The sequence below is a fragment of the Haliaeetus albicilla genome, chromosome 17, assembly GCF_947461875.1.
Source record: "Haliaeetus albicilla chromosome 17, bHalAlb1.1, whole genome shotgun sequence".
Lineage (NCBI taxonomy): Eukaryota > Metazoa > Chordata > Aves > Accipitriformes > Accipitridae > Haliaeetus > Haliaeetus albicilla.
The window spans coordinates 22501270-22524081 of record NC_091499.1 but is presented as its reverse complement, the minus strand read 5'-3'; the positions used below and the strand labels follow the sequence as shown (position 1 = coordinate 22524081).

The 22812-nt window shown below is 40.0% G+C and overlaps 1 protein-coding gene across 1 annotated transcript in view; it reads left to right on the top strand.

The window, feature by feature from the left end:
- Positions 1 to 22570, top strand: part of NT5DC1 (5'-nucleotidase domain containing 1) — a 149098-nt gene extending 126528 nt beyond the window's left edge. Inside the window, exons 9-12 of the mRNA XM_069805037.1 lie at positions 2163 to 2281; positions 3137 to 3295; positions 9153 to 9321; positions 22321 to 22570. Of these exons, the coding sequence (XP_069661138.1) occupies positions 2163 to 2281; positions 3137 to 3295; positions 9153 to 9321; positions 22321 to 22439 (566 nt within the window). The 3' untranslated portion in view covers positions 22440 to 22570. The remainder of the gene's footprint in view (positions 1 to 2162; positions 2282 to 3136; positions 3296 to 9152; positions 9322 to 22320) is intronic.
- The last annotated feature ends 242 nt before the right edge of the window (positions 22571 to 22812 follow it).

The window sequence follows — 22812 nt, the reverse complement described above, 5'->3', positions numbered from 1 at the left end:
CGAAATTTCCCTTCATTTCATTGCCTAAAAGCAAAGTTCCTAACTTAATTAAATCCTTTCCTTCTCCAGAGCTGGCACCTCTAGAAAGTGCTTCTTGTGCTCTCTGCCTACTGAGGGAGCCTGGCCAACTAGTTCAGATTGTAACTGTAAATTAGAACCTAAATTCCGGATGCATCGAGTTAAGTAAGATGAATCCCATTGCTAGGGGTGACAGTAATAGATCTCACAGAGTGAGAGATCTTCTACCTTGTAATTAGAGTGAATTTTTTCAGTCGGGACTGCCCCTCATGCCTTTCCATAGAGGTAGCAAAGCAGAGTCTTGCTCTTTGCCGGAGCCTTCTGGTGCTGCTGTAATACGTAGGGCTCCTATCTGTAAATGCGATGTTGTTATTCTGAAAATCCCTTTCATAATAGCTCCATTTTTCTCTAGCATTTTCCTGACTGAATGGAGAGACAATGATAGCTGTACAAACCTTCACAAATTTCAAGAAACTTTTGGTAGCAGCTCAAAAGAGTTGTTTTCATAAGTTTCTTTTTCTATGTCCATATCGTTTGAAGATTTTGTCTACTTGTTCAGCCAGCCTTACAAATATGTCTAAAAATACAAGGAAAATAAAACAAATTTGCTGAAGCTTGACAACTTCTGTTTGATCAAAAGTTGTTTGGTCAAATGTATTTTAAAAGTCAGGAAATGAAGATTTTTTTAATGGATGCTATCATACTTATTATTATTATTGCTAGGTTTCTGAAGAAGAACAAAGGAAAAGACATTTCCACACAAGTTCTGCGTGAATCGTTAGTGTCAACTTTGAATTTCCTTGTTTTTCCCTAGTTTATAAAACATCCTTAATATAGAATCGTTTTGTCTGAGAATAAATCCTGTGTTTATTCAAATTCTTAGATTCATAATATTAAAGAATGATTTACTGCCTCTCTCCACATAACTATTTCCCTGGTTTTGCTTCTTTTTTTATTTCTTTCAAGGACCAATGTCCTGCACTATGTACATCTTCAGTGCTCTTAAACATAAAGCTGTCTTTTCATTTCACTGTTCTCCAAAATTTGCATTCCAGCTTTCGGCAGTCTCTAACCAAATGAAGTTTGCTAAGTTTGCTTTGTCTTAGTCTTCTTCCTAACGCATTTTAAGTACTTTTTTTGAAAAATTCTATAAAGCGGCAGAAAAACTGAAGTCCTGATGTTACACCTAAGTCAGATCAAAATACTCTGTTGGCTTCTACCCGTCTGTCTCTAGCATAAAAAATAAGACATGTTTAACTGAGACTCAATAACATAATCACCCTTCTGTTTAACCACATCAATAGGCAGAAGACATTAATATTTCTGTTGAAATTCTAGTTTATTGGTTCACTAAGGCTAGTGGTTTGGCTCCAGCAAGAAGCTAAGAGTTCATCTGGCAATAGCACCTGGATCTGACTGAGCAGTAAGGTTACACGGACACCAGGACATGCTTTGGGACCAGCTAGAAACGAAGTCTATGGCACAGTTGGGTGATGACTGGGGAGTTTCAGCTTCTACTGGTTTTTCCAGTTCACTGACAGGTGCCAGTGTAGCTATATGCCAATGTGGATTACACCACCAGCAGCAATATTGTCCACTCATCGTTTCTTCTGAACTAGGTGTTAACTGGAACTGCTCATTGTTTGCGCTGATCTAAGGCTGCCGAATGCCCGTAAGAGCTACCTCAGCCTGTTTTGTTGTATTTATGCCAGCGTTCAAAAGCAGTAGGTAATTCCTCTGTGGGGAAAGGTACATGTTGTCTCTTACAGCCTCTCTAATCTCATGGTTTCACCTTAGATCTGTAGTAGCTCCTCCATCCGTCTGGTCTGCGTGGCTTCCTGCCTTCACTGCTGTGGCGTCTGGGGGGCAAAGCCGATGGCTTTGATTCCTCAACTCTTCTGGAGCCCTTGCAGACGAGGCTCGGCTGCATCTTTTCTCAGAAATGTTTGCCTACCCCCAGCTACCAAACACCTTGACTGAACCTGCAGTCAGTACCAGGACTTGAGCCAGACACTGGAGCTGGTTTAATGTCAAAATAGACCACGATCTCCAAGCTGTGCCCAGGCAGCTTCTCGCGTGTCTCACGAATACAGGAGCATGGGCTGCTCTCGCTAACAGCGGGTGATTTTGCTTGGTGATTTCAGAGAATGACGAGGAGCAGGAGGCTCTGCTATCACTGGACAAGCCCGGCTGGTATTCCCAAGGTAATGCTATCCAGCTTTATGAACTACTGAAGAAGATGACTGGCAAGTTGGATCCTAAGGTATGTTATAAGTGAGAGTAAATCTTTCTGAAAATACCCTGTTTCAGTCTAAAATTCACCAGACAAGGTTTCATTAAAGTTATTGATGTGATCGGTCACAAATTTTTATTCTGGTTACGCTTGCTGTTGTCTAACAGGCTGCAGTCCAGAACTGGAAGTAGCATATTAGTCTTCTTATCTGAAGAATATGTAAACTTTTTAGATGTTTTATTCTGTGTGCATGGTCATGCATTTCAGCAGCTTTGGGGAGAATCAGACTGTAATCAGGAAATAAACAATATCCATGATGAAACAAATCAAATAGATTAAAAGGTGGCATCAGTGAAAACTAGGATCACGTTATTCTAATTACAGGTCCGGATGGGTGAAAATGCCGCTCAAGGTGATGGGACCACATTTTCCCTAGGGGGTAAACTACTCCCTGGGCACAGAAGAGTTCTGAGTCACCGAGAGATGCTCTGTGTTCTCCCTTGTTTCCAAAGTTGTCCAAAATTCATTCCTGTTGTTTAGTGTATTTTCTTGGTAGTCTTTTCCACTGCTTCCTGGCAGGCTATTTCTGTCAGTCAAAAATCTCAGCAGTGGCCCCTGTGCCGGTCCCAGCCAGGCATCTCCGTCCAATGCCCCTGCAGGGTGAGAGCGAGGAGGGTGTGCAGGGCCAGCCTTTTCCTTACGGAGCTGGTTGAAGATAAAACCCCAAACTGTGATATTAATAAGATCTGTGTGTGTCACGGCCAACTGTAAACACGGAGGAATTTTTATTAGGTTGTTTTAAAGCTTTTTCTCTCTCTGTGAAATACAGTTTGCTTGTGTTTTCCTCATATACAACGAACTTTTAATTTGCTGCTTCCCTTGTAGGTTGTTTATTTTGGTGACAGCATGCACTCAGATATTTTCCCAGCTCGTCACTATAGCAACTGGGAAACCGTCTTCATCTTAGAGGAGCTTCTAGGGGACAAAGTTACGCTGCCTGCAGAGACTGAATCTGAGCCCTTGGAGAAGAAAGGAAAATATGAGGTAAGGGTTCCTTGCAGATGTTTCCTGGAACAGAAGAAAGCAAGTTACAATAAAGCCTCACGCCACCTGCACTGAGAATGAGCCTGCTTATCATACCAGGCTGCTAGCAGCATCAGCATCCCTCACAGACCTACTGTCCTTGCCGCACCGGGAGGTGCCATCCTGTCCCAGCTTGGCATTGCTTGGGTGACGCAGAGCTTCTACCTGGAGCTAAATCGCAGACCTCAGAAAAAGAGCTGTATGTACAGTCCCTTAACCAAAAAACATAGTCTTCTTTTCAGTAACAAGAACCTGCCTTGCGTCCTACAAGGAGAAATTTCATGGCCGCTTATCACAAGTCCAGCACCTGAACTCTGCCGAGTTCATGATGTTTCCCTGCATGTCGTGGCCAACTGTAAACAGGGAGGAATTTTTATTAGGTTGTTTTAAAGCTGTCTTTCTCTCTCTGTGAAATACAGTTTGCTTGTGCTTTCCTTATATACAAAGAACTTTTAATTTGCTGCTTCCCTCGTAGGTTGTTTATTTTGGTGATGGCTGCACTCAGATAAGAGGCACTGTTTCGAAGTCTGGTCCAATGCAGACTACTGAGTTACCTCAGATAAATAATGTCATTTTCAGGTTGATCGCAGCTGGGAAGTGGGGCCTTAGCACAACTGCCACACTTCAATTCTCCCAGAGAAGCTGGAAGGTTACTGTGGTTTATTCTTCTCTCCGCTGCCGAAAAACACAGTAGATAGGGAACAGCTCTCAGGCAGCCGACGTGGCAGCGTTATACCTCCAATGTGTTCTATGTAGGAGCTACACTGCAGCTTCAGTCCCATTTGAAGTGTTTCTTTTCTTATGTTCCAAATAAATAGGTCATTTTCTTCTAATTGCAGAGAGATATATATGCTTTTTGCACTTTGCTTTGAAAAGCACTTAACTTTTTTTTTCTTCTTAAATAATTACTCTTTGTGATTTAAAAGTTAACTTACTGATAGGAAGATTTTTATGGGGTGCTTTTACACTAGAGATGTTTTTAACCTAAGAAGCATTTTAAAAGCCCCTGGGTTTTGTGGAGAAAAGGATGACTTCAATGTGACTAAAACAATATAGATGTGACATCTATTTCTCTACTTTTTTAATAGACATATCTAATATTGTCCCCCACTATCCTGATTTCTAAACTAAGGTCAGACAAGGACATTTCAGTCACTGAAATAAGGAAATGTAATCATTAATGTTTAGGCTTTTTCCTGGGTTGTAGAAAAACAAAAATTAAGACAAACAAACTTAAGTCTCCTGTCAAGAAAAATGTGTTTCCCAGTAAGAAAGCGGGGGGCAGGGGGAAGGAAGACTGAGTAGTAGTGCTACATAGGTTAATATAATTTAATTTAATTAATTAATTCTATAAAAATAACTCATTCTCCTCCATAAACTTGTTCATTCTCTGACTGGAGACTCTGCTGCATTGCAGCATAGGACTTACATCTCTGTAAGGTTTGGGGGGGTTTTGTGCAACCATGGTTTCTTAAGCATGTTCAATATATGCTTTTGAAGCACACATATTTAAACAGACAGCCAGAACAGGTTTCTTTTCCTGGAAGTACAAAGAAGGAGTTATTGAGTGATGTGTTTCTAAGCCCTTGATGATGATTTATTTGGTTTTCTCTTGTTGCAGTACCTCTGGTCAACTGCTCACAAGATCCATCTTCTCTATCGCTGCAGTTATCAAGCAGAAAATTGAGACTTTTAGACAGGTGCTTGACATTTCACTAACACTGTAGTATTCCTGATAAGAGATTGCAGTATCTCAGGGAGACACCACCCCTGCCACCCACAACCCCTGTTCAGTTTACATCCGCTACCAGTGACAGCAAGCAAGCAAGGGAGAAATGAATTGCGTTGATTAAAGGAATCTGAACCAGGGGGGCCATGGCAGGTCAGTGGTGTTATTTCATTACCATGCTGCTCACTGGAGTCTGAACAACAGGTCACATCCATATCTCTGCAGTTGACTGGACACCACTGACTTAACAGGACTAGTTCAAAGGGACTCCCTTTACAAGCCTATGAAAGTTTTATTTTCATTCCCCTAATCAACTTCTCCCATTAGCCCTTTGGTTAAGAGGGGAAAAAATCCAACTCAAAGGATTGTACAAAGTCAGGTGTTTTTGAAAATTAGGCACTAATAAATTAGATTTAGTCTTATTTATCAGCCTTCTCATTCATTGGCAATAAAAAAAATACACTATTATTGCAGACTTTCCATGCCATGCTGTGTGTGCAGAGAGGGACTGAATGTTTAATACAAGATGCAGTCTTCCCTTCTATCAATCTTTACAAAATATTATTAAAGAAATACAGTATTACTTCTAATTTGCAATTGCATCTTTCAGAAAGAAATGACAAAAAAACTGCTTTCAGTTGTTTGACTGGTATTTCATCACTAACAGAGAGGAGAAGAAAACAACCTCCTCGCACACAAACTGGGAGGCTAGTAATTTCCATTTTCATTAGCAGTTTTTGTCTTTTCCCTTCAATTAAATGCATGATCTAAGCCAGATACACATAACTGTGAAATTATGGTAACAACTGCAATTCTTTCAAGTGCATGAGTCATAACCAAATGAGCAGGAGAATAGCAAACCAAAAACTATTCATGCAATTACTCGGCTCCTAAGTGAATTGCAGCATGCAGGGGAAAAATAAAATACCAAGCATTGTGTTGAAACGAGATTCCCCCCAGATTTGGGGGTTTGTTTGCTTGGCTGGAGGCTTTGTTTTTGCCTTCTGTTCTTTAAATGTGTGATCAATTCCATCAATGAAAACTCGAAGAAAAGATGGAATTCATCCCAGGATTTCGAGGGAAGGGATTACAGAGGAGCTAGTCAGTGTGTAAAAACCTTGGGCTATAGGAATGAATGGAGTAGAAATTGAAGAAGTTATTGGCAGATATAGATGATATTTTTGCAGTTAGAAAGGAAAACTAATTTTTGCAGTATTGCCTAGTGGCTGGTTGGTTGGGGGGATCAGGGCCCTTAGCCCCCTGAATTTCCCTGACTCCCTCAGCATGACCTTCAACAAGGGCTAATTCCTCTGTGCCTTTTGGCTCTGTCTCTTTATTCTGGTTTAACACAAATCCAACAGTATATTCAAGACCAACCTGATGGTCTGTCACGAAGCCTGGCAAGTTAAAGCCATATCCTTAAAGCAATATCCTGAAGTGAAATTCATTTTATTTTAAAGGAAGTCTGCTTATAGTGATCCATGTTGAAGTTTAGCTGTAATGATCGTGGGTGAAATGTTTTATATTTGCACATGACTTGTGGAGGGCAGGTTCTGTGCAAAAGTTAGACCAGTGGCAGGTTTGCACACCCAGCATGGCTGTGTTACTTGGGAACATCTGGTTGTTGTGACCAGCACAGCTGTGCTGGCGGAAACACCTCAAATACTTGCCATTCTGCCGGCAAAACTGTATTTTGAGCATTGTTTTTTCTGGCATTAAGGGTGCTGTTACTACCTTGGCACAAAGCATACAGCCATCAGTACCATCCATTCTTGTCTGCTCTGTTAACAGGCCCTATTTGTCTGCAGTTAATAAAGCAAAGGTGATAGAAGTATTCCAGGTGGTTTAACTTAGTGGAGAGCACTGGGACTTGGGGAATGCTCGTACCTTCGTTATTTCTCTGAAGTCTAGACGTAGTCTTTGAGGCTTCGTACCCTCAACTGACACAATCAACATCTGACCTGCTACTGTCTGACCAGTATACCGAGAGCAAAACCACACACTTGGGGGTTTTGCATAGGAAAGAGGAATTGCTCAGCGCTTCCCAGGACCTACTGTCCTGCTGCAAGAGCAAGCCCTGTGTCGGGGGACTACAGGAGTGGCTGGTGCACCTTCCAGAGCTCCTTGGCCCCACTGCTGAACGTGTGTCTCCAGGCGTGTGAGGAGTAGCGATGTTACCAGGGGACTTTTGCCTCATTTCACAGGTGTATAGGCTTCATGGTATGTGATCTTTCCTTCCTTGCAGGCTGCATATGCTGCAGGTGAGATATGGACATTGTGTAGGCAGCAGCTAGGGATGGCAGGGAGAGCGATGTCAGATGTTTCCAAAGGATGGGGACAAAGTTTTGACAGCTCTTTTCAGATTTGAGATAAAGATTTAGCATCACTACCAAACCACCCTTGTCAATGTGGAGATAAGCTAATAGCAAAACGATGGGAATTCTTTACCAGCTGACTTGAAGACAACTCTCATATCTAACCGGGTTTGGTTTTATTAAGGGCTTGGGCTGTAAATCCAAAATGTAACTCCCTCCTCCTTAACAAGGAAGAAATTCCCACTCTGAGAATCAGACCTCTGAAAAAATTTTAATTGCCTGTTGAACCAATCATACATTTCAAAAAGCAGAAGCCTCAATTTTTTTCTCCTGTCAATAAATGAGGCCCTGTCTTTTGTGCAAATGCTTGTGTGGGCCAATACTGGTGTTGTTTTCATTAATCACCTGAACAGCTGGAACAGCCTTAAGAGTTTTCTGCATGTGTCATCCAGCAGGCAAACAGATTTTAAGTCAGCGTAGCATCTACATTTAATTATAACTTGTGAAGTCCTGGGAATTGCATGGAAAGATAAGATTTGGCCAAAAAAAAGTGTAAGATGCTGTCCCTGTGTGTGAGGGGGGAAAAAAAAAACACCAAACAACAAAAGAGCCCAGCTCTCAAGTTAACTGCTGGTTTTGAAACAAAAGATGGGGGGTTGGTTCCAAACTATTTACATCAGAAGATAGATAGAAACCAATATCTATATTTGTCCAAATCAATACTTCCCCCCCACCCCCAGCTACACTCAGAGAAAAAACTGTTACGCAGAATAACAAAAAGAATGGCTTTGTGTTTACTGACATGGTCTGTTTGGCTGGATCAACGGCTTTCTTGTGATCAAAAGCCATGGACTTCTGTCACACACGCAAATTATTTCAACAGATTCTCAAAACTATTAAGAAAGGGGTTAAATGAAAAATAAAGTACAAAAGTTCAAGAATCTGGAGGCACACACTAGGATATCTGTTCTTTTATGCTTTGCTGGTCTGAAAAGTTACTTTGCACTCAGATGACTTCAACAGATTTTCTATAGTGTATGTAGCTCACAGTTTTGTTTTCCATTTTTTCATCTTTCTGTAGAGGCCTCCTGGAGCTTTTTCTGGCTGCTCATGGCAATATATAACAGGTTTCAAGATGAACTGCTAAAAAATTCAGTTTTCCCAATGCTGCTTTAATGCTTTCTTTAAAACATAATGAGTCTACATGTTGTTGTCTGAAAATATACGTGAAAAAATTCAATTTTTCACAATTTGCTAGGCAACTGAATGGCTCTGCATTGATCCTGCAGCTCTGTTCTCAGTCATTCCTCAGCTCAGGAACAGATAACACGACACGGGTGGCATGATGCGTTCTTCACAGTTACTCCATCCAGCACCAGGAGACTCCTTTCTCCTGGGAGGAGGTCCGGGCTGGATTACAGTCTGTGTCACAGTTACCCAGCTTCTCCAGCAGAGAAAGGGAGCAGGCTATTCACACGGTCGAAAACAGGAAAACAGGGAAAAGAGAAGATTTTTTAAGGGAAATATATTTAAAGCCAACTTTTTATGTCCTAGGGAATCCATAAATTGTGTAAACATGAGCTTGGGGACTTATGGGAGGAAGATAGTTATTGTTTTTCTTTACAATATTTTAAAGTCACATTAGTTCTGAGATACAATAAAGTTTTCTCAGAAAATCAGAGAAACACTGGAGTTTCTTAAATTAATGCTTGTGGTTGGAACGAGAAAGATTTCCGGTTTTTTAAGATTACATATTTATTTATTTTTCTTTCAGGGAGATCAGCTCAAAGCTCCTTACTTTGTATCTAAACAGTGGGGCTCTTTCTTCGTGGACAGATTGCCAGGCCTGGAAAATGCAGAGGAAACCTTAGTTCGCACATGGTCCTGTAAATGTATTAGCACTTACAGCACTATTGCAATCCCCAGTCTTGAAGCAATAGCAGGTAAGGAAGATGGCTTTTTTTTTTTTTTTTTTTTAATGAACATGTAGTATTCATAGTAACTTTTTAATACCGTAGATCTATTTTTGAGATTGCATATATCCAAAATACATTCAAAAATACTCTGTTCGTATCACACAACAGTTAATGCTAGTGGCTATTAATTATTTCAATGTTTGTGCTTTTAATAGTTGTCTGATACTTCAGTTGTTTGTTTGTCTCTGCAAATATTAGAGGTTTAATTTATCCTATGTTAGAAATAGGATGCGACATTTAACAGACTGTAGACGAGTTCCTGAACTTGGTCAGGACTTCACCACAGTGTTTTGCTGTTTCTGCTTTCAGTTATGAGTTACATTAGGAAACAAACACATGCAAAGTTACTTGGGGTTTTTACACTTCCAAATATGTTTCTCTCAGATCTGGCTTGTTATCCTTCCTCCATCATCTCATTTATCCCTTAGAGTTGAAATGGAGATGAACAAACACAAGAATGTAATTAAGCCAAGAATGCCTAGGACTGTGCTTCTCTTTTTTTTTTTTTTTTTTAATTTTATTTTAAATGTGTGTATTGCTTTTGAAACTGCATCATTATGGATGGAGCTGGAGCCTAAAACATTCTCCTTATCTGGAGAACAAGGCCATCACAATCAACGTCTTGTTCTCCAAAAATTCACCTAATTGAGAAACCAGCCCAGGCTTTCTACCTTCTTACATCAAAGCTGCGTCAAAGGTACAATTATGGCTGATCTTCTGATTTCCACTAATGTTTATCCCTGGAGGGACCATACATTATTTTGGATGGTTTGTAGCAATAGTTGTAGCAGTAATACTGCAATAAGTTTGCAACTGCAGTACATATTGGTTGATTATGAAGTGGTGGTGAAGACCCTCTATCTATCTATCCTCAGTCTATCATTTTGCATTACTGAACTTTATTGATATACCATATCTAAAGGAATAAACAAATTATTAAATGAATGAGGTGCTTAGCTGTGTGAACACAGCAACCATTTAGTTTACTAACCACTTTGTCCAGCATCTGTTCCCTACTTCATGCTTAAGACCAAGGAATAAAAAGTTGTTATGAGAGAGCATTTCAGATTTGCCCAGCAGTTATTTCTACACCAGAACACGTGATAGACCTGTTCTTTGCCACCATATTCTACACATGTACATACATTGTAAGGATATCTCAAACCAGAAAACTCATATGGTGCCACAATTTATTGATGCTTCTGATATTTGCCATGTTGCACTCTGTATTTCAGCCTAAAGTGCCCAAGTCTACCAAGGGAAGTTGCCAAGAGAAAGGTAACTTCTGTAAAACTCCCTTCTAATACCTTTTCCAGAGTCATTCCGTGGCTTGCTTTGGAAGCGTTGGCCTAGAGGAAGCACGTCGGTCAGCCACGCTCTCTGAAACTCTGCCTCCCCGCCAGCTCCCCCCAACCACAGTGCAGTTTGCAGGGCTAGAAAAGGCTTTAGTCCACAAACGTACCACCAGGTTTCCAGCTACAGGTGAAGGGGTGAGAACCAGAAAGGCATATCTGTGTAAATCAGCGAGTAGCGTAGCTGCCCGTCATCAGCGGTGGAGCCCCTGCCAAGTCTGTTCCTCCATTACGAGGGACACTGTGTGCCGGTGCTGGGGCAGGGGCTGGTGTCTGTGAAACTTGTACCCCAGAGCTAAAGGACAGGGGAAAAATAACATTTTTAACTTGCAGCTGTGCGCCTGAGGGCAGACTCAAAGCTAAAGGTACGAGAACATCTCTGGTTTCTTAGAGAGAGAGGTATTTCTTGTTTGTTTGTGCGGAAGAGCAGATGTTCATTATTATGGATGTTGAGGAATTCCTGACTCCTCTCGAATACCTTGTTTGACTCCTGTCACAGCAAGCTGTGAGAGCCTCTGCTTTGCCAAGCCCTGAAGTTTTTGGCTGCAGTTGTAAGTCATAGCTTAGCTGCAGCTATTTGGGAATAACTAGCTAGAAGAGATTCAAACGGGTTATGCGAGTTTGATGCACTCCAGCTTTTCCTCTTCTATTCATCTCCCTTAACTACCAGCAGAGGACTTTCCACTGCCAAGCTGCAAAAACACAGGCCTTTCTTCCAGATCCCCCGAGCCCAAACGCGCAGCCAGGCTGCCGGTGTGCCGACCGTACGAGCCCAGCTCCCGGCACCGGCACCCGGCTCAGCCTGACCCAGCCGAAGGAGCGGCCGCCCCCCTGGAGGTGTGCTCCAGCCTCCCGTGAGGCGGGGGCTCACCAGGGCTTCGCTATCAGCGATGTGTGACCCGGCCTTTGTACGTCTGTGGGAGCAATAGTAAGTGCCACGTGCAAGTAAATATCCCAACAGCTTGCAGTCTGCAAACATGTTTGGTGAAAGGCAGACAATTGCTGCGGTGGCTGACTTCAAAATCGATTGTCCGGGTGCAACGTATATCTGTGCATAAAGAACAGCTGGGTTTACTTCTCAAGACACATTTTTCATTGGAAAAGGTTATTCCAAAAATTATCCCACATTATTCAATAGTAGTGGTGTTTTACAAAAATAACGCAGTTTGCATCAAAGTTCGTATGAGAGTTCCTTTGAGAGAGTTATCAGAAATTCATTTTGGGTAATAAAACCCTTCAAGCCTGTTTTCTGTTTTTCTTAAATAGAGGAAATATGTTAAAAAGTTAAAAATAAGCTATAGATCTGGATTGAGAAGCTGGAATAGAAACAACTTTGACGGTTCTCTTTTTTCGCCAACATGTTGTAAGTTTGGTGCAGATGCCTTCTGATAGTTTCACCTGAAGAATTTATACATGTAACTAAAGGCAACGATATGGTACTTACCAAAGAGCATTGTAGGGAAAGGGTTTCACAGGGAATGGCGCTGTTGCAGGTTTTGGCCATTCAAACTATAAAATAACAGAACATGTAAACAAATTGTATGTGTAATTAGTAAAATGACAGTTTGGACAAAAGATAACCCAATCTATTCTTCATTAGCTTTCTGTGCTAATCGAGTGTAGTCATTCTTCAACACTTCTGTCCCTGTCTTTACTTTAAAATTCAGTATCTGACTCAAAAGGGGCTTGCATTCAACGATGTGTTAGAAATTCTGAAATTTAATCTTCCCTCTGGCAAGGAAAGTATTAGTGGGATTGCAGATTACTGCGTCACAGTTTGTCATCTAAACTCCCCTGATAGTCCCTGAAAAGAAATTGGCTTTTTCCTTGTGCATGAAGAAGGACATTTTGTTTGTTGTTAAAATTGCCCAAAGGACAGAAAGGATCTTCTATAATACCTTCTGTGTACTCTCCTCAGTTTGGAGTGGAAATCAGATAAAGCTCAAATAAAACTCTTCATTTAAGACATTATCACCTTGACATTAAGACGACATTAAAAAGGTTTAACTGAAGAGCAGCATTATGGTTATATCTTTGTAATATTAAGAGATGAGTTAAGTTGAAAGTTTTCTAAACATTTCATAGGTCTTTTATGAGCTAATTCTCCTTACCCACTTCCAGTAAGCAGGGCAGTTCTTCTCAAGTACTGGAAAGCTGATGAGCTCTTGATTATATTGACAGTACATGGTTAATAAAATAGTAGAAGCCAATGCCCCTACTCCTATTCTACATGCCTCGTTCACAAATCCATCTGTTTCTTCACTTTTCTGCTGTTGAATCTCTCCTCATTTAAAGCTCCCTTACAGATTTTGAGCACTTTCAAGCACAATGATATCGTAAGCCAAATTTTTCAAACCAGGATCCGTTACCATGGGAATGTTATGTTTGAGCTCACACATAGAAATTAAAAGGTATAGGGGTCTGTCTGAAAAATGGCGTTTTGCATAAACCACAGTTTCTAATACATCCTCCTCCACTTCAGAAAGTTTGGTATGAGCCAAGTAGAGGCGGGTACTCTTATCTATCATACCTGAATAATCTGAATTTTACATTCAAGGAGCAGGCAACCACTACTCTGTGGCTGTTTGATCAAATTTGCAGATATGCATATAAATGCATATAATATATGCATATAAAAATGCATATAATATAAATAATGTCCTGCATCACGTAGGTATTCCAACAATAATTACAGAAGATCTCTCTGATTTACAAAGAAGATCAAATATAAATATCTTATTTTCTAAGCAAGTTTTTGTAGGACAAAGTCACTAAAATAACTATCCAGTGCTACCATTTCAGGTGGATATTTGATTAACAATTCTTTGATCCCCAAAATGATATGCATATTTCAAGCTAATCCTTTTCCTTTGAATCTCATTATGGTTGGTATTTTTATAAAAGTCCCACTTCAAAAAGTTCAATGGTAAGCAACTGTGCAGTTTTAGAGCTTATGGGGGAATTGTGGTATGTTTGTTTTGTTCTTTGTTGCAAAGAAAAGCTTAAGAAAGTGAGCTCTAAATCCTAATAAGGAGAACCCAAAAAAAGCTTTTTATAAATTTGATGATTGTTAATGTAATCTCTTCAACTTGTCTCATAACCTCTGAATGGTGAGGTTTGTCATAGGATTAAAAATTACTGCAAGCAAGAACAGGAGTTTGAGCGATGTTGCAGCTGAAGAGAGTTGCATTTCAGAGAAGAATTTGTGCAAATGTAAATGTTTTATGGAGGCAGAGTTCATTTCACACTTTGGAGATTTGATAACTAAGCTTGTGTCATGCATGAGGATAATGCATTTTTTTTAAATCCTGCATGCTATACGAAATCTTATCATGCTTTGCCCATATGTGTGCATAAGTTTTTCTTTATGCCTTATTGTTATTTCAGTTAGCTAGTACAAGAGAAAAATCTCCGTTATAAATTACCAAAGCTGTCTCTTTAAAGAGGTCTACAGATCTGTACCCTGCCACTTTCTGCAGGAGTTTGAGTCGTCAGCCTGCTTGCTGTATAAATATAATGATAAAATTGCCAGTGAACCATGGCAAAGAAGTTCATGTTTCTGCTTAGAGTTGCAAATTATCTGCACAATGGAAAGCCCAAGGCAGCTGGGGCTGGGGCGCCAGAACTGGCAAAGCGTGAGTCGCAGGTACGTGGGTCTGCCTGTCACAGATCAGCTACAAATTGCAAACCTCACGCTCTTTCTTCAACAGGTATTTTAAAGGTGAATGCCCTTGAAGAATCAACTATTACCATGGAAGTCATGAATTTCACTAAGCATGTAGCCATATACTCCCTTCTATATCCTGAACAGTATCGTTCATAATTATTGCTGAAATGAAACAAAAAATCCCCCATATTTTAATACATTAGTTCTATGTCTTTTCATTGATATTACATCATTAAAAGTCAAATCCAGCTCCTATTAAAATTAGATTAGTCTTTCCTGTAACTAGAGTGATAATTATGTGCTCTTATTCAAATAATACAATAGCATATAATTTCCTTAAACATATAGAACTATCTGTATTGTACATTACTTGTTAATTAGCAGTAATCTTTTCTATTTAATGCCTTACCTTACAACCATGCTTTTATTTAACAGCTTCAGTGTAAGACTATCTATACAATACCATCTAAAGACTTAAGTTTATAAAAATGCTTTGAGGATTTAAACTGCTTCAGGGCTTAGCTGCTATAAATGGTAGTTGCTACTAAAAGGCCAAAGAGGTCATTTTTATAATGAAACTTTTTGTGCAAGAAAGGTATTTTTATGTTTGGTGAAAAATTGGTATACATCTACAACGGCAACATTTCTGAGGTTTTCTGGTTCTGAGGTTTTTGATGCAAGTAAAAAAACAGGTAGTAAAGATAATTGACTAGAGAGAAGATACGTGTTCTGAATGTATTAACAGCATCTTGCTCTATATGTAAATTGAAAAGCATCAGATAATGAAAATCTGATTCATCTGTTCCAGAAAACTAGTTTAAGGTTTAAGTGTTCTTCATTTAAAAGAAAGAAAAACATGCTCAACACAACAGAGAAATATAATCCATTTATTTTTTCAGCTGCGAAATACAACTGAAACCGACAATAAACTGCATTTCAATCATAACAAATTATTATTCAATAGATCAGAACTAGCTTGCAAAAAGTCTTCAGGACCCAGTTATTTCCCAGAGGGTCTGAGACCCCAACTTTCCCAAAGTATTTGACTACTTGACGGTAATTTTCAACATAAAAGGACAGCTTTCAGTGTATTAGAATTCGTTCAGCCTTTCCTTCCTCCTCCAGAAAGGTGTATTGACTTGTGTCCCTGAAGGCCGTGTCAAATCATGCAGAACCCAAAAGATTACTTCCTAGCCAATAACTGACAGAAATGTTCCTGCCATCGTTATTCTGCTCTGTGAGATGTCAAAGTACAGCCACCTCTAAAAGATTAAAGGGAGAACTCATGAGCAACTCATTAAGAAAGGGGGAACCACTCAGTAATTTCTGCTTTAAAGTTATCCTTCAAGTCAGGCAGCATAATTTCATTTGCAGGCTATAATTAAAGCTATAATTGGGTTTTGACTAGATCGCAGACTTACGGGGTGGGTTTAGATTGCTTCATTAAAAACACTGGTGGTAATACAAAGTGTTGATAGTTTTTGAGTGTGAAAAACAGTGAAAATAGGCAAGTCACCAAGTACAGGAAATATTTCTTTGACCAGGTTGGAATTTTACATAACCTGCAACCTCACATGTACAAGAAAAAGTTGCTGGAAGCATTTATGTACTCTGGATTGGTGCCTAACATATTCCCTCTGGATTAAGATGGTAACACACACACACAAAACAATGTAGGCTTTGTCTTCACTGCTTAAAAAGCCTAATGTGTGTCTGTGTGTGGCTTTTTACCTTAAGGTAAGCAATTTTTGTCACCCATCCGGAGGAAAAAAGAGGGAAAAGGAAAGAAAACATTTGTTTTACAAGAGAGGGGAACATGACAACATTAACCCAAGTTAGGAGAGTAAGGTTGATCTTGGTGAGTTTACCTCAAAATGAAAGTAAAGGGGCGTATTATCACTGCATGGATCTTAATATAGCTCCTTCGCAGTCTCAAAATGCAACTTATTTCTTTTTCTTAATCAATCAGAAATGCCTGTCATCTCACACAATTGCTTGTTTGCAGGCTAACTTCTTCAACTTACCTCAGAAGCCCTTCCCACTGCCCTTAGATCCAGGATGAGTCATTCAGACAGAAATTAATTAACAGATCCCTGAAAGACTTAACACCTGCTAGTAGGATCTTGGCATTCTCTTAGGATTTTTTTTTAGATTAAGTCTTCATCTAAATATTTAAAAATATTGTAGTCCAATATTTTCTTTTGATTGATTCCAGATCAAGCAAAGAACCACACAGGGCTATTTTCTCAAAGGATCTCCAAAAATCACCATTTAAACTTAAACAAAAATGAGAGAAATTTCCCTCACATACAAATAATGAGTTTTCTTATATAAATACAAAACAGTAACGGAATTTCTAAGGCTTTTCTTCGCTGCAGACTCTATCAGTCTCAGATGTGAGTTTAGTGCATGCCTTGTGCACAGCTGTTTTGTTCAAGCCAGGGTCAGCAGTCCCTTGGCCGTAGGGTGGACCCAAAGCAATGTGACTTGTTACTCCCAAGATAATTGTGGTGAAACTGCACGCCGCAGGCAATGGCAACAACCATGATGGGATGGTCTTTCCCTCTCCTGGGCACTCATCCCTCTGCAAAACTCTGAGAGCAAGGCTGCTGCTCCACATCTCCCCAGTTTGTCACTCGGGTTTTCTCCAATGTCACCCAATTCTATGTTAGATACAGCAGAAGAGTGACCAGTGATAAACCCCAATGGCAGTGAAGCTCTTCCTCAGGCCAAGCTCATGCCACAGACGTCTACTGGCAGAGCCGCAGGCATGATCTCCGACCAATACACCTGTGTTAGCAAAAGCTCTTAAGCAGGTGCCATTGAAGCAGCAAACCTGCATTTTAACTGAGGCTAGTTTTAGTCTTTTTTCTTGGCTGCCCTGGCTCATATAGCACACTGCAAGTGCCAGCTACATCCAGACTCGGAAGTTTTCGTAACTTCCTTCTATAGAGCATACCTGTACTGAGGAGTACCCCCTTTCCCATGCCACCCCGCACAGGTACCCTCCCTTCTCCTCCTCCTCCTCCTCTAACTTTCGAGTCACAGAGTATGCAGACAGCAGCAATGACTTTCATGCAATTGACAGAAGGAACACTTTTCCTCGTGCTGACTTCAGTATTTCGGGCACTTTGTTTTGGTACAGCAAACATCTGACGTCCTGTTTAGGAAAATCAGCCTTAGAAGTTTTGCTAAAAATAACTGCTATCAGATAAATCTACTTGTGACCTTGAGGTTTTTTTCTTTTTACCACTAGCATGCTCCTTCACATTCTGAGCTCTTGCTGCAAGCGCTGCTTTGACTGTTATAAAATAGAAACGGGTCAGGAGATAAAAACATTTAGTATTTTAAAAAAACAACACCTGTTATAGTTCACCTGTAGGTTGGCAAGTCAGGTAGTAGATCCCTCAACAGCCCAGCCAAACTGGTGAGCTCTCCTGCAGCAGTTGTGCTTACTCCACTGTTAAGAAATTATTATTAGAAATTGTTGCCATTAAAAAATTAATATTTTAAATTAATAATTTTCTTCAACAGCAGCTTTGAAATATAAGCAAAGTTTTATGGCAAAGCTTCTAAGCCAGTGTAAATTACTGGAATTCTTGTAAAAGCAAAAGAATTAATACTGGCTGATGGTCTGCCCCTATAGTTATACCACCTAGATGCTGAGCCGTAAGATAGAGCTCTGTCTGTGTCTTCTGAGATTTGCCACAGTTAAGCAGTTTAAAGATTTGTCAAGTTAAAACTTGGGTATCGCTGATGAGGTTTTAGTTTTCCTCCCTGTGCCTTTTCCTTGGTGACAGTCAGGAGGATATGTTTGGATTCACTTAAGAACACAACCCTGCTGTTTACTAGGAGGTTTCTCCAGCGTACGGCTCCAGCCCTGCTGACTGCCAGGGAGCAGACCTCAGAGAGGGGAGGGGAGTTCTGCTTTCTGTAGGGCTTCTTACTCGTCATGGGGATGCTGCTGTGGTGTCATGATTAAAAAATGTTGGCTTTGCTTTTGTTGGTCAATACTGCAAAATGATTCCTGACATTTCTGCTGTGTATTTGGGGAGAAATCTGTTTCAGTCTTGGACTGTGCTTTTAATTGAAGAAAATGCTTTCCATCTAAAGAGCTTAGTTAGGATTATATTTGTTTAATGTATTGGTTTGTTCAGGGAAATCTCAAAAAAAAGATTAGACGTTAGTATTGAGTTTATCAAGCAGGCCTGTGTCTGGATTAGATTATAATTGTCTTCCATTCAGTTACTCAAATATTTTCCTGATCACTCATCGAGAATATTACGTTTTCCGTTCTTCTTGTGGTTTCCTTTTCTTTCCTTGTGGCTGGAACTCTAATTTTTCTTCTGATAAAAGCTTGTGGCTTTCATTTAGTTGGCTTACACTAACTGGACAGCACACAGACATTGAGATGTTGTCAGCTTAATAACTATGAAATAAATCCATCCGTAACACTTAAATACATGCATGGATATGGGTATACATGAGCATCATAGCACAATGTTGTAATTAATGTCACTTAATACCTGGATCTGGATAACTGGAACACAGCAGCTGGAACACAGTAACTGACAGTGGTTACTGTTCAAACGTCCTCATTGCCATTTTATTTATACCAGGGCTGCTGGAGTCCTGCAGGCGAGGTAGGGCAGGGCAGGAGTCCTGCTTCTGAGCTCAGGCTAAGGGGTATAACCCGTGAGGGCTGCCCAAGCCGTTGGCAAACACTGGAACGCTGAATGGTCACTGCAAAGGAGACTGGTTTTCATCACTCCCTTGCACTCAACCTTTGGTGTGGGAGCAAAGAAAGGAGTGGGACAGAAATTCAGGGTGATGCATCTAATAACTGACATTTCTGTAGATCTAGAAAGGGTCTAGAAAGACCTTGAGACCCTCCGTGTCTGACTTCTAGGAGTCTTTGGCTCTAAAAGCAAATATCCTATGTGTCTTGGGAACATAATGAGTCTGGGTGGAATTACCTAAGTAGGATAGAAAAATTCTGGGATTGTGGTCCTCAAGCAATCGGGTGGAGCCAGCTAGTTCATTCTTACAGCCTCAAGCTGTTTAGTTTGTTCAATGTTTGGTGGGTGTTTTAGGGTAGTGGCAATATTGGATGACTTTTGTGCTGAATTCATTATCAGTGTAGGTTAGGACTGATTAGAGCCTCACTGTCAAATTATATCTCAGAGAGGACTGGGTATCTGCCCCCCTGCCTAATTTATGACTCTCCATCAGGGTTAGATGAGAAGTGGGTGCCAAGATGCAAAGGTCTGCCATGACAGCAGCAGTTTGGAGCATGCATAGTAGCAAAACCTGGAGAAATTTACTGGCAAAAACACTAGGAAAATTATCAACTTGGAAATCAGCAACTATTTTTTTCCTGAGACTGGCTTTATTGTCAAATACTGTATCTTATTTTTTGCATGCTTTTGCATCAAGCTGTGGCGTGTGCAAACCTTTCAGTTTAGCAAAATAGAGCTGCTTATTTCTTCTCTATGTCATCAGTGATAATATGGAATAAGACCAGATACGAAATGAATTGCTGCTATGTCCAGGAGGCAGACTCCAGACTTGTATCATGGTTCTTTGCTGATAAGCCAGTATTGCTGGATCTAGTGATACCATTGTCATTTACATCAAAAGAAGTTGGACTGAGCTTTGCTGTACAATTCACGTGATCCTCTTGCAATCCAGGGCAATGGCGATTCGTTTTAAGTTGTAAAGATTTCAAAGACCTTAGTTTAAATGAACTTACAGCTGTCTTCATCTAAGACATTTTCTGGGTTTTCATTTTTTCATAAATTTTGCATTCCCCAGGAAAAAAAATGTTCATTTCTCTTTCCCTGTATACTTGCCCTTCTTCCTCACCATGTGTTTTTATAGCCACTAAGATTCCAAGTATGCCTTTCTGGATCAGTCCAGAGCTTTCTCATAAATACATCACACAAATAAAGCAGTAATATAAAATGTTGCATATTCCAGGCAAAGCAGACGCTGCAAATGCAACCATTGATAAAAAGGAGGAAAACTGGAAATACAGGAAGATTATTCCTGTTTGTGATACATAAAACCAGCTTCATGAGTGAAGAACAGTATCTGCTTCATGCTGCATGCAATTTTCAGTGTTGCCGTATTTTTAAATATGGATACCTTCTGATCATCTTCCAAAGTCAGCTTGCTCAGACAAAAGCAAAATTTAAATGGGTAGATTGGGGTTTGAATATGTAAAAAAGGGATTATTCTTTTCTGGAGTCTTGTGCGTAGAATGGGTTTGTTGTTTAAGCTGATTGTATAAAGCTAGTTTACCAGGAAATATGAACAAAATTACTGTTTTGATCCAACTGTTTCTTTTCTTCAGCATAAGCAACTCTGCAGTAAGTCTGCCTCATTTGTGCTGCTCTTCGGTTAAACCACTCTTGGGAGACTCCTGACTGCTAGACTAAAAAGCTAGTGAAAGCTTTTATATAAAAGTAACTGTATGTTATTTGGTTTTTATAGCTTATGAAGATATTCAGAAATATTTGCTTTCTTTTTTCTTATTATTTGTTTTTTTGGAAACCTTTGTTTTAAACAGAGCTGTCATAAATAGACTCAGCAGCCAGTAAATCCATTGGGCCCTCCGCAGACTAGAAAAACATCTGCCTGTTCTGCAGTGCTCAGAGTGGGCTCCAGAGATTCCCCTGACTCAGACAAAATGAGAAAATGTACTTCTTTGACAAGCTAAAGTAACCCACTTCATAAAGCGTAATTCACTTCCAGTCGAGTCTCCTCCCATTCCTACTTTATTCCATCCTCTATCTGATTTTTCGGCTGGATCTAAATACTAATTTGCTTGCTTTAGTTATGTTTAATATGGTTCTAAAGCTGCAGACCTGGATGCAGTCCTGGTGCCTGCGTACGAGTCGCTTGTGAGACAGACCTGAACTTCCTGTTGTTTGTGCCGAAACTGCCAAGATTGTGTTTTTCTGTTTCACAAAAGCTGCTGAGCACCAAAAAATTTGTAGTGTATAGGGAGAGTATATCATCACCCCAAATTTACTCCAAACAACAACAACAAAAAGTTGTCATTAATAACTTACTGTTCAGATGAGCTGAGTAATAGTTTTTATGTTTCGCTTTGGTTCTAAACAGACAACTGGGGAAGGAGCTAGCCCTTGTTTTTGTTGGGTTTTCTTTTCCATTTCTTGGAAGGGTAATTGTTTCTTGAATAAAGTTTTATTTGTATGTTTTTTTAATTTGGTTTCTTGAACTTTGAATAAGAGGTGAGCATGGGAAGTATCAGTTTTCTGGCTGTGAGGGTGGGCGGGTCACTGCTGGCAGCAAAGACTTTTTTTAAAAGCTACAGAAAAGAAAGCTTTGACTGTTCAGAGCTATTTTAATGCATTCAGTGTTCATTACAGATTGGAAGTGATGAGTACGCCAAGTTACAAGTGCCGATTTCTAAGAATGCTTGGTACAAAATTACGTTGTTAACACTGGACTGCAAGAAGGTCTAAGAGTGGGTCCATTTGGGGAATCTTGCTATAATACCCATAAAAAAAAAAAAAAGGACTTCTTTGTTTTAGACATAGCCCTCTTATGAGATAAAAGAGAAAGGTGACAAATTGAAGAATGAACTTGAAAGGGTTCTAGTGGGGAAATTCCATCTAGGCTCAATGAATATTTTTGTTTAGTTTTTAAGCATTAGTTAAATCGTTTTCAATGACTAGCATTATTTCAGCAATCAGGGAACTGAATATCTTTTACTGCAGTTGAGTAAACTCTGAAAGTCAATCCCTTGGACAGCTGAAGATGTCAGATAAATATGTGATCACGCAATCTGATTGAGTTCTAATGCTGGTGAGCAAACAGCTCAAGGCCTTAAGAAGTACTCCTATTCACAGCAGGTTTATTTTTTTATGTGATTCGGGCTGTGTTGCTAATCAGATATGGTATGTTTCTGTCTTTCAGATTTACCACTGGATTATAGATTTACACGATTTTCCTCAAATAGCTCAGCAACTGCCGGGTACTACCCAAGCCCTCCAAGAGCACTGCTGCCAAATGAGGAGTCAGTGACTATGAAATAGGTTGTTGGCTTTTTCCTTAGATAACCCTGTGGCCCTTACTTAAACTGCTATCAAATGCTAATTGGTGAAAATGCTGTGTGGTGAAAATGCTTCATAAAGTAGAATGATGGATTAAAGCAGACTCCTGTGTAGACTTGTGTTTCACTTGTTTCTCTAGTCCAGCTGGAACAGGTGAGCAATGCATCCTTCTCTCTAAATCTTCTGACCACCACTACCTTTTGCAAAGTGCTATTGGCTTTTTCCATGTGTTTCCCAAAGCCTTCAAGAGAAATGTAATAGTAACAACTCATCCCAAGTTACATTCTACATTTTCAAGAACATTTTTGGTATTATCCCTATGTAAGGTGATGCTGTTGCTACCGTAAGCCCCAGG